Below are 19887 nucleotides of genomic sequence, written 5' to 3'. Positions count from 1 at the left end.
CGTCTCAAGTGTGCATTGATATAACGAGGACCGGTTCCTTTTGTCTGGGTTTTGGGTCGTTGACCTCTCTCTCGGTGTTTCTCCTGAAGGTCAACGGCGTGACCTTCCCGCTGCCTGGAGAAGGTCCGGAGCAGCAGCTGCTGAAACCCAACGAATGGAGCTACTGCGACTTCTTCTGGGTGAGTTCTGTTACCGCGGCAACGCCGTCGCCGTGGTAACACGGTTTCTTCATCCCAATTTAAGGCCACGTTTACACATAGCGGGTATTTACAAAAACGGATATTTCCCCATCTACGTTTTGAAAAATACCATCATTTACAGGAACCCTTTTGCGGTTGTAGCTGCTGCTGAGCCGTCTTTGTTTTGGAAGTACGGATCGTTTTTCTGCAAGTTTGGGGATAAAAATACGCTGCACCCTCACGACACTACAAGTGTTCATTTTAATAATACAAAGTTTAATAAATAATCCAGTTATTTAAATTTGGATCCAAGGCAGTAAAAACGACTTTTTCCATTGATGTGAACGAGAGAGACGGCTGTTTTGTCCAACCGGATATTCTGACCTGGATGTTTCTGATTGGTCGGTCAGGGACCAATCAGAAGGCTGATAAAGGGTCAATTAGGTAAAATGTCCCCAGTAGTCTCCGTCCCCGGCAGACGTGTCCAGCTCTCAGTGCTGTCCTCCTCGTCCCCAGGCCGACAAGGAGAACCCCCAGGGGACGGCGTCGGTCGGGGGCTTCGAGGTTCTGCTGCAGAAGCAGCTGAAGGGCAAACAGATGCAGAAGGAGATGTCCGAGTTCGTCCACGAGAGGTAACGTCTCCAATGACCGTCTCCACTCCGGGAAATTAAGCCGGGCATACACTGTGTGATATTTTAAATCGTTTGAGACAGCCCCATATCACACTGCACGACTAGATCGCTGAGTTCAAAAGTTCACAGCCCACGATTTATGTTCTCACACTGTATGACCTGATGCTGATGCGACCCGTCTGCTCACACTATACGATCATAATCCTCACGTCGGACTTCTGTTACTGGAACTCGAGGCCGGTTTTGGGACAAACGTGCGTCCTGCCCACCCAATCAAAGGTTATGGGGATCCTTTATTTTTTCATAATTTTATTTTTTTATATATATATAAAAAAAAATCACAAAATATCTGTACCGTTTCTGATTGGGTGGGCACTGCGCATCATTTTTAGACACACCAATGAACACATACTGCAAAAGTTGTGTCTCGGCGGAGGGACCCGACGTCCCAGCAAAATGAGCACAACAGAGAAAGGTGTTCAGAACAGCACACAGAGCGCACACTGAAGGCTGATTTACGGTTCCGCGTTACACCAACGCAGAGCCTACGGCGTAGGGTACGCGGCGACGCGCCCCGTACGTTGGTGTAACGCGGAACCATAAATCAGCCTTTAGCAATTTGAGACATTCTGTGTGGCGATAAATGAAAAAAGATTAGACAACGCCGTGATTGGACAAGGAATTGGCTGGGCAGACGTGGGAAATGCGGTCTTTTTTTTCTGCTATTAAAACATGATTTGTAATGTGAATTTGCAACACTTAAACTACAAATAATAGTTTTTGACCTGACATCAGAGATTGCGCATGCTCTCTGTGAAAGGATGAGGCAAATCGGGTCGTAGCACGACCAGGATTTCAAACACGTTTGATTTTCTTGCGAGCACACGATTCGTGATCGGGAGCTCGTCGTGAGGTGTTAATCTCTCGTCGTTACCCCACGTATATAAGACCCTGGAATGACCTGGATTTATTTTTATAGATATATTTATTGAGGGCAATAAGAGAAAAAAAAAAGATTTACAACAACAATAGAAATATCAATATTTTCCCCTTTTTTTACTTTTCAAAACAATAATTAAATAAAAATAAATAAATAATATTAATAAGAAAGAAAGAAAAAGTAAATAAATAAATAAATACAACACACCCCTTTCCCCTTCAAATAAATCCAAATGAACAATCAAACTTGTTTCTTTATTAAAATATAAAATTAATTAATTTATACATTCATCAATATGCCATACCATATGTCTTTGTTAAAGAGCATAATACAAAGTCTTTCAGCGTAAAAGTACATATTTTTAATGTGTAACAGCGTCCTGTATCATAACTAAATCTCGGGGAGTTATGGATTATTGTAGTCGGGGATAAAACCTTCCTCAGTAGAAATAAATGCACTGGGGGCGCGTTGGAGACCCATCCAAGATGGCGGCCATGCTGAACGTCAGCTCCAATAGGCAGCGTCAGTCTATGAGGCGTCTACGTAAATATGTCTATGGAGAAGCCTGCTTCGGTAGGGGGAGGGGCTTGCTTTAGCACGGGAGCGGGGCCAACAGCAGCACGGGCTGCTCGCTGAGAAGAGTAAAACTTAACAGCTCCCTTTCTGACGGCTTCACGTCTTTTTGTTTCAGGATAAAGATTGAGGAGGAATACGCCAAGAACCTGTCCAAGCTGTCTCTGAGCCCGCTGGCGGCGCAGGAGGAAGGGTGAGTGCACGGCCGCCGGGCCAGTAACTACCGGACCGGCTCAAACAGACCAAACAGACCTACTCCCGGACTTCTCCTGCCTCCTTTCAAAGACCGGTCCAATTATCGCCACCTCAAAGTCGGCGGTTCCTCTTGGTGTCGGGGATAAAAATCAGAGCAGAGATAAAAGGGTCCAGATGGTCAGAGATCCATTTAACGGTGCAGCGGATCAGAAATGTTAACTTATTTTGTATTTGACAGCAACAACCGGGCCAGAACCACTCGGGACGTCTTTAACGGACAGCTGAAAGAAACAAAGAAACATCTGCAACTAACGAGGCCCGTTTTCAGCGGATCAATAACATGACCGGAGAGAAGCGGAGTCTCTTGGTTTAAGACGGGCGGGGCTTCACCAAAGTGGATCAAATCAGCGTTATCTTCAGGACCAGGAACTAGATCAGGACCCAGAACCGGATCAGGAGAACAGAACCTGATCAGGAAAACAGTGTCAGGGTTTCACCCTTCCTGTTTTATTTTGAAGCCTGTGTCCTTGTGTGGTTTGACCTTCCTGTTTCCCATCTGCCCTGATTGTTTGCGCCTGTGTCTCGTTATCCCTTGTGTATATCTAGTCATGTCTTTCCCTTGCTCCCTGCTGGTTTGTACTGTTTCGCCACTCCGTGTTTCCCATGTGTTTGGTAATTTTTATCCCAGTTCTGAGTTTTTGCCATCCTGCCAAGCAGCGCTTTTTGTTGGAGTTAATACATCTTGAGAACTCCTGCCTCCGGCCTCCTGCTCTCTCCTACATCTGAGTCCGAACAACAACCATATCATAACGGAACCGACCAGCCAGCATGGATCCAGCAGGAAAAAGTGTGGTTCTTCTACGGTGACCAAGTGGAGTTCTGCCACTGTATGGTGAAGAGGACAGGGACCTGCCGCCAGCCCCAGTCCCAGCCTGTTCCGGTGGGGGTCCTGGACACACCTCTTCCTTTTCTCGAGGTGGTCCCGGACGAGCCCCAACCTTTTCCCCCACCCTTCTGGGGAACACGCCTGGCTCGAGGGGGGCCCAGGTGTGTTCAACCCCAGGGGAAACGACGTTGGCGCCAGCCCCAGTCTGTTCCTGCTCCGGCGGTGGTCCCAGACGCACCTCGCCCTGATGCTGTTTCGGCGGTTGTCAAACTCGATACCGACATCAACAAACGCATTGGGAAAGCCTCATCGACCATTGCACGTCTCAAGACCCGTGTCTGGGAAAACAGCAAGCTGACTACAGCAACAAAAATGTCTGTGTTCAATGCCTGCGTTATCAGCACTCTGCTCTATGGCAGCGAGGCTTGGACTACATACGCCCACCAAGAACGGAGACTGGCTACATTCTAAATGCGAAGCCTGCGACGAATACTCGGCATTACCTGGCAGCAACGCGTAACAAATGCTGAAGCAACGGCGACTACGGTGGTTAGGACATGTCTCACGTATGGCGGATGGCCGTATCCCAAAGGATGTACTCTTTGGTGAGCTGTAAAATGTAAAGCGGAGGCTGGGTAGGCCAAATCTCCGGTATAAAGATGTCTGCAAGAAGGATCTGACTGTAGTACCGAACCACAGTGAATGACAGAGGCTGGCAGCAAATCGTGAGGCATGGAGAGACACAGTGAAAGAGGCTATGGTAGCGGATGACACCAGACTTGCACAGAAACAAGCGTCAAAACGCCAACGCCGTCACGCTCCAAGTCTATTGCAAAGTGAAGAATACAAGCGTGATCTGTGTGGACGGATCTGTGCTTCACGAATAGGCCTACACAGCCACAAACGGTCAAGGAAGTGCACTGGCAAGCATCCATAGTCGATAAACGACTGACGGAGGCCGACGAGTGGTCCCTGACGCATCAGCCCCTGTTCCTGTTCCAGTGATGGTCCCGGACGCCCCTCAGCCGGCCCCTCGGACTCTTTGTCCCCCAAAGCCGGCCCCTTGGGTTCTGTCTGCCCCGAAGCCAAGGCTTCAGTCCCGAGAACGACCCTCTGACCCGTCTAACCGGCCCGAGGACGCCCCTTGAAATTTGACTATGTGTTGACCTGGGCCCTCCTCCGGACCCCCTTCGCCCACCCTAGTTTTTTTTTTTTTGGGACATCTGGGATCTGTCCCTTGAGTGGGGGGTAATGTCAGGGTTTCACCCTTCCTGTTTTATTTTGAAGCCCGTGTCCTTGTATTTAAGTTCTGGTTTGATCTTCCTGTATCCAGGAGCAGGAATGGGGGCCTGATTCTGATCCTGTTCTGGAAACAAGAACTAAACACACAACGACACAGACTTTCAAAATAAAACAGGAAACGGCTCTTAATCACCAGACCAAAGCACAGAAGGAGACCAGACCCTACGAACTCCAGACCTGGACCCTCAGACCCGGCCGAGAGGCGGGAATCCCTGCTCCCAGAACCCGCCCACTGATGCAGATGTGGAGGGCCGACTGGCAGATCTGGAAGTGAAGCACAGCTGCTGACAGCATCCAGATGTTCTTCAGGGAAGGTGGAGGCTCTTCTCCCCCGTTTAATACACTTCTGTTGCTCGGTAGATGGGTGAAGTCCGATTGATGGGTGAAGGCGAGGCGGCCTGACAGCTGATAGTTGCTTTAATTTGATGGTTTGATTCCTTTTACATTTGAAACTACGACAGATCCAGATGTTTCCTCTCGTTTTCAGGACTCTCGGCGAGGCCTGGACTCAGCTGAAGAAGAGCCTCCACGACGAAGCCGAAGTTCACCTCAAGTTCTCCAACAAAGTGAGTGTTGGAATTATGTAAATAAGTAGTAAGTTATCATGCTCGCTATTAACAGAACGTATGATAATTTGCTTACGCCTGTGACACACTGATAAAACAATGCTGTGTTAAGTGATTAAAAAGTGCTGCACAAGAAGTTTCCTGTTTATCAGCATAAAGCAGAAGTCTGCAGAGAAGAGGAAACTTCTTGTTACTAACGAACAAGAACAAAAACAATCTATACCTGTCCACTGACTGCGACCACTCCCCTTCCAATGCCTTTAGGGGCGCAGTCAGCTATGTAACCTAGGGAGTTCCCAGAGTGAATAAAAGCAAAGGAAGCAGCAGAGACGGGTTGGAGTAAGTTTGAGATTTTACACGTCTCCACTGCTCTCCTTGCGCAAGTCAAAAAGATACTTAACTGTGTCCGTGTCTCTTTTGTCTCCAGAAAGTTTGATGATACGAATGTTACGTTTTTGAACCTAACAGTGAGTTTCTCCCCAGAATCACCCCTGGGGCGGTTCTCTCTCCTCTTATGGCGCCTTTCCACTAGTACCTACTCAGCCCGACTCGACTCGCCTTGCCATCGTTTCTTTTCAATACCCAGATCAGAAGTAGGAGGTTGGAGAAGCTGCTGTGACGTATTTGATTGTGTATCTAAAGGAAGAAGACAATAACACTAAAGATGTAGAACCTGGAGGAGATGATAGATGTGCTGCTGGATCTGTGACTTGTGTTCAATATCAAGTTAAAAAATGAGAGAGAGAGAAGCTTCAAGTGGCAACACTTTTTAATTTTTTTTTATTTGTCTCTGCTGCTGAAAAGTCCGTTGGTAGCTGAGCAGCTATGAAGAGACAGAGCTCCTGGTAGATCTGGTCGTTCCTTATCACCCGTCTAGATCCCTTTTTAATTCTCTCCTCAGCACCAGGTTTATGAACATCTGCACCTCAGAGTTGGATCATGAAACAGACTTCTGCTGCCGTTGCTGGTGGAATAAAATTAACAAGAAGCTCAGTCAGAGTCTCTTTCTCTGATGTCACATCCTGACTCAGACGTCTGACTCCAACCCCCCGACCAATCGGTGGTGTGTAGTGTGATGACATCACAGTCCGACTCAGCTGCTTAGAACAGGGGTGTCAAACTCCTTTTGCTTGGCGGGCCGGATTTGACCAATTTTTTTCTCGCGGGCCGCACACTCAAAATAACAAAAACGGTGCAAAATTTTTTTTTTCTAATTCTTTTTTTTTACTATTGTTATCTAATCCAATATCAGTTTAGTTAATTTTAAAGGAAATATGCACTTTGTTTACACTCTAATTATGTAAAATATATTTCTTCAGGATCTTTTCTTGAAATTTCTCGGTTTTTTTTTCAAATTATGTAAGATACTTTTAATATCATTTTACAAAGATAAACAGAAACAAGTGTTTTTTTTATATTTTGCTTTTTTATAGAAAATTTAATTAAAAGCAAAATCTTTCTCATTACATCAAAGAGTGTTTCTTTGTGATTTAGAGATTTTTCCAGTACAATTAAGTGTATTTATTTTTAAAAATTGGCACAGATATTTACGCCAGTGTGCCGAAAAAGTCAGCACTTTCTTTTTTAACTGTTTTACTTTGTCACTATCCTCGTATTCAAAACTGAAATTCTCCGAATAAATATCTTCTATCATCTTTTTTAGGTTTCAGTGATATTTTTCCTGCGAAAATACATAATAGTAGTCGGTTAATAAAAATAAACGACCGTCTACAAAGAAATAAAATGTCGAAAACTGCTCTCTTTGTGGAATAACGATGGATTTGTAGAAGAAATATATTCTCAGATATGCTGCGATTCATGGCAATTATTTATGCCTTCCTTTTTAGTAAATTAACATTTCGTTTTTTTGCGTTGGAAACTTCTTAAAAATATAAAAACCAGATTAGCTACAGAAAAGTATCTACTCGGCACGTTAGGAAAGAACCAAACCGAGTGGAGGCGAAAAGAGCCAGTACTGGCAGCTTTCTGCACCTTCCGGTGGAGGCGTCGTGTTTCCAAACAGCCGGAGCTGCAGATCCTGAGCTGCTGGGCTTTGTTTACCTACAGAAACCTCCTCCTGCTGACTTCCATCAGCAGCGATGCGGGAGACAGGCGCCGGCCCTGCGAGCCGGGGCAGCCGGGGGCGTCTCTGGGCCCTGGGTTGTCTGGTTAATTAGCCTCGTGTTCTGACGGGCCGCCGCCCGGGGCGGCGCTGGTCCGTCCCGGCCACCAGAGCCCAGCGGCCGCTGTTACGAGGGGAGGTGATACTCGCTCAGGCCGAGGCGTCTTCTCCAGCTCCGGCTGCACTTCAGGTGGAGAAGAAACATGGAGACTAACAGTGTTCAGTCATATTATTAGGGCCCGAGCACTTACAGTGTGAAGGCCCTATTGTATCTGTAGGAAATGTTATTCTCGTTCTTGTTTCTTCTTTTTTTTTTCTTTTTCCGATGAAATGAGGGCCTTTTTTCCCCCTAAACGTGCCCCAAAAGGCACCAAATTTTGCACCAAGCCAGCCCTGGTGAAAAATTTGATATTTCATGGTTTGTATTAATGGGCGTGGCCTAATGGCTCAACAGCGCCCCCTAGAAAACTTTGTGCCTCAAGCCCCACAATACGGTTTGACGTACATGAACAAAAATCGGTACACACCTGTATCATGTTGCAACTTAAAGAAAAGTCTCTTGGCGCCATGGCCGAAACCGAACAGGAAGTCGGCCATTTTGAAATTAATCGTGTAATTTTGGCGCATTTTATACCATTTCTTTGGCAGTTAATACGGCCCGAACCGTAACGTGCACCCAGGTGTGTTATACATCAAAATGTGCATCTCTATCCTGCGACGATGGGCATTACTTTTCTCAGTCAAAAACGTTACAGTGGCCGACGATGGACGCCAAAACGCGCGCCCTTCATCTGATTGGTCCTTATTTGATAGTTCCTTTCTGCCATAACTTTTGAATGGTTTGATATAGAGAGTCATGGGTGGTGTCATCGGACTCGGTTTTGAGTCCTTGAACATAATTGGTGAAAATCACATGCGCGAGGGCCCGTTAATCGCTGCTTGCAGCTTTAATTAGGGCCTGAGCACCTTCAGTGCGAAGGCCCTATTGTATCTGTAGGAATTTTTTTTCTTTCTTTCTTTTTCTTCTGACGAAAGGAGGGCCTTTTTTCCCCCTAAACGTGCCCAAAAAGTCACCAAATTTTGCATGCAAGTCAGGCCTGGCGAAAAATTTGATATTTAATGGTTTGCATTAATGGGCGTGGCAAAATGGCTCAACAGCGCCCCCCGGAAAACTTTGTGCCTCAAGCCCCAGAATGCGGTATGTCGTACACGCACGAAAATCGGTACACACCTGTATCATGGCGCAACTGAAAGAAAAGTCTCTTGGCGTCATGCCCGAAACCGAACAGGAAGTCGGCCATTTTGAATTAATCGTGTCATTTTGGCGAAATTTATGCCATTCCTTCGAAAGTTAATTCAGCCCGAACCGTAACGTGCCCCCAAGTGTGTTATACATCAAAATGTGCGTCTCCCTCCTGCGACCACACGCATTACTTTTCTCTTTCAAAAGCGTTACCGTGGCGACGCTAGACGCCAAAAGGCGCGCCCCCCCTTCATCTGATTGGTCCATATTTGATAGTTCTCCAAAAGTCAACAAATTTTGCATACAAGCCAGGCCTGGTGATAAATTTGATATTTAATGGTTTGCATTAATGGGCGTGGCCTAACGGCTCAACAGCGCCCCCTAGAATACTTTTCTCTGCCATAACTTTTGAATGGTTTGACATAGAGAGTCGTGGGTGGTGTCATGGAACTCTGTAATGAGTCCTCAAGCTTCGTTGGCCTTAATTAGCCCCGCCCCTTCTTCTGATTGGTTGTCCCTTTTTTCTGCTATAACTTTTGAATCGTTTGACATAGGAAGTCGTGGGTGGTGTCATTTCTGATATGCTTATGGGGGGCGGTGGCCGTGAGTGCGAGGGCCCGTTCATTGCTGCTTGCAGCTTTAATTACTCTTTAATTCTGTTGTGAGTCTCAATATTGTGAAATAACTAAAGTTGCTTTCGTCAACAAACCTTTATCACCTGAGGAGAACAAGACGAGATGCAACGAAAATGCTGGTCATGTGACGATAACGATAACTAAATATATAATGCAATATCGTCGACGAATAAAAACCAGACTAAAATGTAGATTACAAAATAAAAACTTTTCGTTGACCAAAACGAGACGAAATGTTCTACCAAAGACCTTTAATGTCCATGTTTTCAGTAGTTTCCTCTGGTTTAGTCTTTAAATCAATTTAGTGTTTAGATGTTTGGATCCACTTTCCTACATAGATGTGGAAAAGAAAACCCAATGTGATGTCGGAAAAGAAAAAGACGGGGAGAAATGTGGAAAAATAAATATGTTGTAAACTCAAAACTCAAAAAATGTAGATTACAAAATAAAACTCTACTAAAATGTGTGTGGAAAAGAAAAGCAAATGTGTCGTCAGAAAAGAAAAAGACAGGGAGAAATGCGGAAAAATAAATATTTTGTAAACTCAAATTAGAGTCTTCTGTATCTAGAATGAATGTATTATTGAGTCTATACGGTAACAATAATATCATAATAAGATAACCTTGTTGGAATTGTAAATTGGGTTTGGCTAAATACAATCTTAGACTAAAACTAGACTAAAATGGACAATTCTGACTAAAATAAGACTAAAACGCTCAGACTTTTAGTCGACTGAAACTTGACACGACTAAAAGGAGAATGAACGTGACTAAAACTAATAAAAACTAAATTGATAGCTTGACCCAAAGACTAGACTGAAACTGAAACGCGTTGACAGAAACAACACTAGAAATAACATCTTATAAGAAACAACTGAACAAAAATGATCCAAGAAAACAAGTGTGGGTAATCCTAAGAACCCGTCACTGCTTCTGTAGCATCTCTACATGAAACGTTTCACCAAAACTGTGAGGATTTATTTGCGTTTCAGGTCTGAAATGAAAGTTGATGAGAAAACTAAAAATGTAACCGGTTAAACAAATGTTTAACATAAAAGTCTCGTGAAACGTGTCTGTTAACCTTTAAGGAACCAGAGCGAAGCAAAGCTCCGTTAACGGCTGGTGCTTCTGTCTCTGCAGCTTCACACGGAGGTGGAGAAACCGCTGCTGACCTTCAGAGCCGACAGCTTCAAGAAGGACCTGAAGAAGTACGACCACCACATCGCCGACCTGCGGAAGCAGCTGGCCAGCCGCTTCGCCAGCGTGGAGAAGGTACGACGCTCCAGGGCAGCGGTCGGTAACCCGCGGCTCTTTAGCGCCGCCCTAGTGGCTCCTGGAGCTTTTTCAAAAATGTTTGAAAATGGAAATACAGGACTGTCTCAGAAAATTAGAATATTGTGATTTTCTGTAATCAATTTCTGTAATCTGTCATTTCTGGATTCATTACAAATCAACTGAAATATTGCAAGCCTTTTATTATTTTAATATTGCTGATCATGGCTTACAGCTTAAGAAAACTCAAATATCCTATCTCGAAAAATTAGAATATTCTGGGAATCTTAATCTTAAACTGTAAGCCATAATCAGCAATATTAAAATAATAAAAGGCTTGCAATATTTCAGTTGATTTGTAATGAATCCAGAATGTATGACATTTTTGTTTTTTTAATTGCATTACAGAAAATAAAGAACTTTATCACATATTCTAATTTTCTGAGACAGTCGTGTAGATGGGGGAGGGAAAAATATTTTTAGTTTTAATGTGGTTTCTGTAGGAGGACAAACATGAGACAAACATTCTTAACGTTTTCCAATGCTGTAAAAATGTGTAGAATAAATATTACATTTCAACATTTCTGTTAACAAAGATTTGCGTCAGAGCCTGCGACACACGTTTGGATCCCAAATGGAAAAAGAGAAAAATAACTGAGGAGAAAAGAGGATTCAATGTTTCTTGGAGCGAATCATTTGCATTCATCGCCTGAATGTTTGCTCTGTAGCGAGAAGTTGTCCAATAACAAAAAGAGTCATGTGGAAAGACATTTTGGGAGTGAGAGGAAAAAGTGCGATTGCATTACTTCTGGAGAAATTAAAGGAGCGCAAAAATAGATTTAAGACGTGGATTGCATCTCCAAACTCCACTACTGCTGCAGGTTTTGTTGCAACCGGGGAGATAATAAAGCGTGGTAAACCGTTTGCAGACCTATTTGCAGACTTCAAAAACAAAACCGAGATAATACAGACGCTCTCCGCTAAGACAGTGAAGGAAAGGGACATTAAAATGGCAGAAAACATCACCAATCAGCAAATCAAGGACATAAATTCAGCGCCGGCAAATTCAATTACTGTGTTGATTCATGTGATGTGATCCATATTGAGCAGACTGAGCTTTTATGCAGGTCTGTGAACTCTTATGTATTTGTAGCCAACTTAGGGCCCGATTTACTAAGATCCTAAATAAAGAGTACTAAATTGCGTGTGCACTGAAAAAGTTTGCGCGTGCTGTTGTTGTGTGTTTTGCGGGTGATCCACTAAGATTGCGTGCGCAATTGATAACAGGTGCAAACAGCAGTATTTAAATGAGCTGTTGCGTGTCTTACGGTTTGCGGCGCAAACTTTGCGCCATGGAGAGTCTGGATGGAAAGCAGGATATAGTCGCAAGCGCAAAATGAAATTTGACGAGTTGGAGTTAGAGATATTAGTGGAAGAGGCAAATTGTTGTGCCGTATTCAGCACCCCTGCCGTGAAAAGCACCCCCTCGTATATTCAATGATAAGTAGACCAAGAAAAAAAACAACACACTGACACTTCAATATATTTATATATACACACTCACACAAACACATACTTAGGAGTTTATATTATATATATTTACAAATATTATGGAAGACAACACAGTAAGCAGGCTATTAATTAATGACATCAATAACCATTTACCCGATTTTTGTTATCTGTGACTGTGATTGTGGGAAAGTATGACTATTGTGGAATCCATGAGCGCATTTAAACATGAATCATTAACACAAAACTGGACGCTAAACAGAACGTGACACGGAATGAGAATATCATTTTTGTCAGACGAGGGGGTGCTTTTCACGGCAGGGGTGCTGAATACGGCACAACACCGGGGTATGACGACTGCAGAACAAGTATAGGCGCACAATGAGAAACACTTTTTTCTCCATGAAAACACGTGATTTATTTATTATCACAAATAAAAAAATGAAGGTGCCTCCTGTGGCAACCTTTTGCTGAATAATACTCGATTTAACATTCAAATAAAATATTTCTCCTTTTGCATGTGGAGATTAGCACCTTCCTTTCGAACGTATTAAATACAGACGCAATCACAATCCCCGCAAAAACTTTCAGGCTTGGTAAATCTCATTGCGCGTGGCAAATGGACCAATTTGCATCTTTCCCTCCCAGTATTTAGCGCTCTCTGCCGGGTACGCCCCATATTGATTATTCATCAGGGCAAAAGTACTAAATGAACAGCGTGTGCTATTTTGCGCATTTGAGAGTCGCAGTCCTCTTTGCACGCTGTTAGTAGATCAGCTTGCACATTGGTTTGCGGGTGATGTCAAGTTTGCACACGTTTTTACGCACGCAAACCTTTAGTAAATCAGGCCCTTAGTCCTTTTGATAGTAGGCTAATATAACTAATATAGATACATGCAGCATGTGTTTGTCTTCATTCTAAGGCTGATACAAGACTTTACATTTTTTGCGGCTCCAGACATATTTGTTTTTTGTGTTTTTGGTCCAATACGGCTCTTTCAACTATTGGTTATTGGGTGACGTAACGATGCTCCCACGCGTCCTGCAGCCTCCCACCCACCAACCCTCGCTCTGTTCGCTCCGTTCTTCACTCTCATGTTTTCCGGCTATGTTTCTGTGGGCGGCAGCAACATGTGAACGCTTTATTCACAGCAGCAGAGGCTCACGTTCTCTTTACAACATTTTCGGGACGTAAACATGAAATTTCTACCTTGATTTGCGTTCAAATGTGAGCTGGTTGTCTTCTCAGTCACAATAACAGACAAGTTCAAGCTGATTTCACACAAATTGTAATAAAACAGCTGTTAACTATCCTGAATATTGGAGGAGAAAGTTAGTGAAGCCTTGAGATCACGGCTGGTTGCAGCTTCAGCAGCAGCGACTTCTCCGGGAACTTTCAAGACCTTTCAGAACATTTCAAGACCTCCGAGGACCCGCACTCGTAAAAAGGAACATTACACAGAGGAAAAAAGTTAAGAAAAGATGTGCAGGAGAGGTCATAAAAAACCCGAAGAGCTTATAAGTGACTCCCCCCTCCTAAAAACAAGAAAAAAAAAGCTATAAATAATTCACAAAACCATATAAGCACAATACATACAATAGGCCTATACAGTATAACTGATACACTGCAAAAACTCAAAATCTTAACAAGAATATTTGTCTTATTTCTAGTTAAAATGTCTATGTCTCATTACACTTAAAAAAATACTCATCACTGGAAAAAACAACAATTTTCACCTGTTTCAAGTAGATTTTCACTTGAAATGAGTAGAAAAATCTGCCAGTGGAACAAGATTTTTTTGCTTGTAATGAGAAGATAAATCTTGTCCCACTGGCAGATTTTTCTACTTATTTCAAGTGAAAATTTACTTGAAACAGGTGAAAATTGTCAAATAACAAGTTATTTTTTTGGTAATGACTCTTGTTTTAAGTGTAATGAGATTTTTTGACTAAAAATGTGACATTTTAACTAGAAATAAGACAAACATTCCTGGTAAGATTTTGAGTTTTTGCAGTGTAACTCAGTTACACAATACTTCAGAATACAATTAAATAGCTTAGAAATATATTTGAATGACAGTGAATGAAAAACAGATACATTAAAAATCTATCAACTTTTTTTCAGCTTTTTTTTGAATGCAGATAATGTTGAGCATGTTTCACTTAGATGTTTTAAACTGTTTAAACACCTTGATACATAAATGAACATTTAGCAACTGTGTCTACAGAAGGGGATGTGCAAATCATTCCTTCTTCTTGTGGAGCATGAATGATAATAAGTACCTAGTAAATAACACACGTGATCGTCTGTTATCGACACTCAAATGAAAAACAGAAAACAAACCGGTTCTTTCCGGAGGCTTTTCTTTTCTGATCGGTGCAGGCGGCAGGAACCCAGCGACAGGCTGGATGGACGAGCGTCGCCGTGGTAACCAGTACTGGAGTTGAGGGGGGATGAGGGGGATGGCATCCCCCCCCGAAATAAAAACGGTCCAAATCATCCCCCCTGTAAAACTGCCATCCCCCCTTTCCATCCCTTATGTCATTTCATCAATGAATGTGGTTTTACTGCCAGTTCAACATTTAGAGTCATCACCAGAAAAATAACTTATTTGACAATTTTCATCTGTTTCAAGTAAATTTTCACTTGAAATAAGTAGAAAAATCTGCCAGTGGAACAAGATTTATCTTCTCATTACAAGCAAAAAAATCTTGTTCCACTGGCCGATTTTTCTACTTATTTCAAGTGAAAATCTACTTGAAACAGGAGAAAATTGTTGTTTTTTCCAGTGATGAGTCTTGTTTTAAGTGTAATGAGATTTTTTTTACTAAAATGAGACATTTTAATTAGAAATAAGACAAATATTCTTGTTAAGATTGTGAGTTTTTGCAGTGATCCATGTTACTTATCCTGTGAAGGACAGAGTCATATTGATAAGTTCAGAAAACTGTTTTTTATTGTTGTGTTTTGATGTATTTGATGTAAGCCCAGTGGATATTTAAAGCTTACAGAAGGCTGCATTTAACTGCTGCTATGTCATTCCTGCAGAATTTCTGCAGGTGTTTTGGTCACTGCTATTATTTGTAATATATTATATTTGTAATCAGCACAAATTATCTGTCCCCATATGATAAAATACACCATCCTCCTGATTCTTTTTTACAACTCGAGTACTGGTGGTAACGCTGTCTCTCATCGCAGTCCCGGAGAGCTCTGGCAGACCGACAGAAGGACCTGGAGGTGAAGACTCAGCAGCTGGAGATCAAGCTCAGCAACAAGACGGAGGAGGACATCAAGAAGGCCCGGCGGAAATCCACGCAGGCAGGTCAGAGAAGCAGAACCAGGTTGTTTTAGGAAATGTTGTCCATCCATAGTTTCACTGTCTGTCATAAATGAATCATGAATGATGCTTCATTAGTCCCTGAACGTAAAGTTGCTTTCGTCAATGAAAATTATGACTAAATATCGTCGTCAACGAACCTTTATCACCTGAGGAAAACGAGACGAGACGTAACGAAAATGCTGGTCATGTGACGATAACGATAATTAAATATACAGGACTGTCTCAGAAAATTAGAATATTGTGATAAAGTTCTTTATTTTCTGTAATGCAATTTAAAAAACAAAAAAGTCATACATTCTGGATTCATTACAAATCAACTGAAATATTGCAAGCCTTTTATTATTTTAATATTTCTGATTATGGCTTACAGTTTAAGATTAAGATTCCCAGAATATTCTAATTTTTTGAGATAGGATATTTGAGTTTTCTTAAACTGTAAGCCATGATCAGCAATATTAAAATAATAAAAGGCTTGCAATATTTCTGTTGATTTGTAATGAATCCAGAATGTATGACATTTTTTTTTTTTTAATTGCATTACAGAAAATCACAATATTCTAATTTTCTGAGACAGTCCTGTATAATGCAATATTGTCGACGGATAAAAACAAGACTAAAATGTAGATTACCAAATAAAAATCTGCTAAAATGTGTTGTGGAAAAGAAAAAGATGGGGAGAAATGTGGAAAAATAAATATGTTGTAAACTGAAATTAGAGTCTTCTGTATCTGGAATGAATGTATTCTTGAGTCTATAAAGTAACAATAATATAATAATAAGATAACCCTCTTTGAATTGTAAAATGGGTTTGGATCAATACAATCTTTGACTAAAACAAGACTAAAATGGACAATTCTGACTAAGATAAGACTAAAATGCTCAGACTTTTAGTCGACTGAAACTTGACACGACTAAAAGGAGAATGAACTAAAACTAATAAAAACTAGAAATGATAGCTTGACCCAAAGACTAGACTAAAACTAAAATTGAAACAGGCTGACAAAAACAACACTAGTTGATACCAGTTAAAATATCCAATAATATCCATGATGGAGTGAATGGAGGAGGAAAATAGCAGCGAGGAGTCACCTGGGTGACTGAAGCTGCAGCAGCGCCCTCTGCTGGGCATCTCTGGTGTCGCAGCTGCAGACGGGAAGAAACAGCACTTGGGAAGCTTTTATTAGAAAGAGAAGAAAGAAAAAAACAAACTCAGTTGTGGTTTTCCATCATAAATGCCGTTTTCTACACACATCTTTGATCCTCCACTGGTCCTTGTACACATCAATCTGCTTATTCCACATGTAAACAAGTAACTGTTGTCATGGTTACTCATCTACGGAAGAGTATTAGGGCCGTGCAGGAGAAAAAATACTTGAGAGGGGAAGATTTTTTTTTTATTATTGTGCACTTCGAGAAAAAAAGTCGAAATGTCGAGAAAAAAGTTGAAATGTCGAGATTAATGTTGAAGTACAATTTTGAGAAAAAAGTTGAAATGTTGACATTTCAACTTTTTTCTCAACATTTCGACTTTTCTCTCGAAATCGTACAACATTAATCTCGACATTTCAACTTTTTTCTAGACATTTTGACTTTTTTCTCGAAGTGTATAATGAAAAAAAAAATCTTCCTCCTCTAAAATATTATTTTTATTTTTCTCCTGCCTGGCCCTAATACTCTTCCGTACACATCATAACCAAATGGGCCAGAATTATAAGTGGATGATGATCAAAAGGTACAAAAAACCCTGAGTTGTGGTCAAAGCTCATCTGTGTTAACGGCTGTCCGTCTGCAGGGGACGACCTGATGCGCTGCGTGGATCTCTACAACCAGACCCAGTCCAAGTGGTTCGAGGAGATGGTCACCACCAGCATGGTAAAGCCTGTTTTATAATCATGACGTTACAAGCAGGAGGCTTTAGTCTGACCGCTGCCGTCTGCCATGTCCAGGAGCTGGAGAAGCTGGAGGTGGAGCGGATCGAGTGGATCCAGCAGCATCTACGTCAGTACACCACCCTGCGGCACGAGACGGACATGTTCAACCAGAGCGTGAGTTTGATTCCCCCCCGACCGCAGAGAGTAACACACTCGTTTGAAGTGCTTCATAAAGATGCAAAAGAAACATTAAATAAAATTAAAATAACTAATAATAATAAACAGTAAAACTAAAATAGCAGCAGAGGCCCCATGATGGAGCCTTGGGGAACTCTGTTGGTTCATTTTGTTTAGTTACAGTCCCTGTCTTTTACTTATTTTATTTGTTTTATGCATACTTATTAATGGTTAATGCCAAGTTGGTAAAAACCTAAAGCATATAGATGTATTTTAATATATAATCAATTAAATATATAACATATAAAAAGTATAAGCATTTTAGTCTTATTTTAGTCAGAATTATCTGGGACCATTTTAGTCTAGTTTTAGTCAAAGATTGTATCTATGTCACGATTACGGTTTGTTGAGGACCCAAGCGTAGGAGAGCAGGAGGCAGGAGTTCCACAAAAACTCAGATTTATTAGTAAAGACAAACCAAAAACGATGCTGTGCGGGATCCAACACGGAGGAGGGAGCAAAACATTACGGACCAGCGAGGAGCAAGACACACACAGGGGATAATGACACACAGATGGGAAACAGGAGGGACAGAACTAAAGCTCAAACTGGGGGAAATGTCAAACCCTGATGTGACGACCCTCTTTACCTTCCTGCCTTGTGGCTGGTCTTCTCCCTTGCAGGTAGCAGTGGGAGGAGCTGAGGGTCATCAGAGAAGTGGCAGCACCTGTGCTCAATGAGCCTTTAAGAAGCTCTGGCTGCTCACTTCTCCCCTCTCTCTCGTCCCTGAGGCAGCATTTTGTTTGTGGTTTGGTTTTGCTTTAGATTTACACCTTACACACATACACCCACATTGTTTCCCGCATGCACTCACTTACACCACTGATCTACCGACTACACACGCCATATTTAATTAAGGTTCTTCTTTTAGCTTTATTATTTGGTATTATTTAATAAAAACCCTTTTTGATTGACTTTCCTTGTGTTGCGTCTCCCTCTTTGTCATGGCCGTGCAGCCCGGTTCGTGACAAGTGGGGGCTCGTCCAAGGTTTGAATTGTTTCAGGCTGTTTGGTGCCCTACTTGATTTGGGGATTTGTTTGAGTGCATGGCATCAGCTATGGTGATGTCCAGTGTACCCTGTGTTTGGGAGATGCAGTTTTGAATAGGAAAGTTAATTTTGTTCTTTAGTTTGGCTGTTGTTCAGTTGGAGGTTTGTCCTGCGTTCAGAGTGCTGAAGGAGTTGGAGATTGCCGGTAGTCCTGTTATCGGTTTTGTTTTGGGTATAGGTTTACCTTGGTTTTTCTTATTTAGTGGGGAAAGTGCGTGGTCCGACGGCCCATTGCGTGGCTGGCCCTGTGCTGACCCTTCTTTTGTTCTTTTTGGCTGGGATCTCCAACTCCTTTTGTTTCATTACTTTTGGGTTAACATTTTCCCTTTTGTTTTTGAAAAATGGCAGGGATAGAGGAATTTATTGCTGCCCCAAGTGAGGGTTTTCTGGATCGTTGCACTAAGGGGCAGCTGTTGAAAATTGCAGACGAGTATGAAATTGGTTTGGGTGATCTTAGGGATAAACGTAAAGACAGTGTGAAGGCTACGCTTAAGCTGCGGTTAGTGGCGAAAGGGGTGATGGAGGCAAAGACGGAGGGACTTGGTCAGGCACTAGCAGCGGAGCCACTTTTAGTTCCAGCAGGAAATTTGACTTTCGAGCAGCAAAAAGAGCTGTTGCTATTGCAGTTATCACATGGGACGGAAAGACATAGGCTGGAGGTAGAAAAGCAAATTGAAATTGAACGGTTGCGACGTGGGACAGAGCAGGCAAACATAGCACTACAGACTGCTAGGTTGGATTTAGTCAGAGAAGGTAAGCTTGCTGGGGATGTGTTACACGGAGAGGGTGGTTTATCTTCACGCTCTGGGCCTCCTGATGTTGTGAGGAATTTGCGGCTTGTGCCAAACTTCAATGAGAAGGATCCAGATGTTTTTTTCTCTCTGTTTGAGCGGATTGCACAGGCAGGGGGTTGGTCAGACTCTGAGCAGATTTTGCTGTTGCAGTGTGTGTTGTCTGGGAAGGCACAGGAGGCTTATGCGTCCTTAAGTAATGACAATCTGACTTATAAGTCAGTCAAAGATGCTGTGTTAAAAGCCTATGAGTTAGTCCCAGAAGCCTATCGCCAGCGTTTTCGGACGTGGGAGAAAAAGGTTCACCAGTCGCATATGGAGTTTGCGAGGGAACTGACTACCCATTTCAATCGTTGGTGTATGTCCTCTGATGTTGATAACTTTGAGAGTTTGCGCGAGTTGATCGTCTTGGAGCAATTTAAGAACTCTCTGCCCAGTCGTGTTGCCACACATCTTACGGAGCGTAAGGTTAAGACTGCGGCGGAGGCTGCGGAACTGGCAGATGAGTATGTCCTCATTCATAAAAGCCGGTTTAGTGACCC

The 19887-nt window shown here is 42.5% G+C and overlaps 1 protein-coding gene across 1 annotated transcript in view; it reads left to right on the top strand.

Moving 5' to 3' along the window:
• Positions 1 to 19887, top strand: part of gas7a (growth arrest-specific 7a) — a 34839-nt gene that overhangs the window by 9627 nt on the left and 5325 nt on the right. Inside the window, exons 2-9 of the mRNA XM_061711770.1 lie at positions 90 to 179; positions 696 to 811; positions 2443 to 2517; positions 5195 to 5273; positions 10413 to 10544; positions 15256 to 15379; positions 17190 to 17269; positions 17344 to 17442. Of these exons, the coding sequence (XP_061567754.1) occupies positions 90 to 179; positions 696 to 811; positions 2443 to 2517; positions 5195 to 5273; positions 10413 to 10544; positions 15256 to 15379; positions 17190 to 17269; positions 17344 to 17442 (795 nt within the window). The remainder of the gene's footprint in view (positions 1 to 89; positions 180 to 695; positions 812 to 2442; positions 2518 to 5194; positions 5274 to 10412; positions 10545 to 15255; positions 15380 to 17189; positions 17270 to 17343; positions 17443 to 19887) is intronic.

The sequence above is a fragment of the Cololabis saira genome, chromosome 21 (assembly GCF_033807715.1).
Source record: "Cololabis saira isolate AMF1-May2022 chromosome 21, fColSai1.1, whole genome shotgun sequence".
In the NCBI taxonomy this organism is placed as follows: domain Eukaryota; kingdom Metazoa; phylum Chordata; class Actinopteri; order Beloniformes; family Belonidae; genus Cololabis; species Cololabis saira.
The sequence above is the reverse complement of the archived record's forward strand: the minus strand, read 5'-3'. Positions and strand labels throughout refer to the sequence as shown.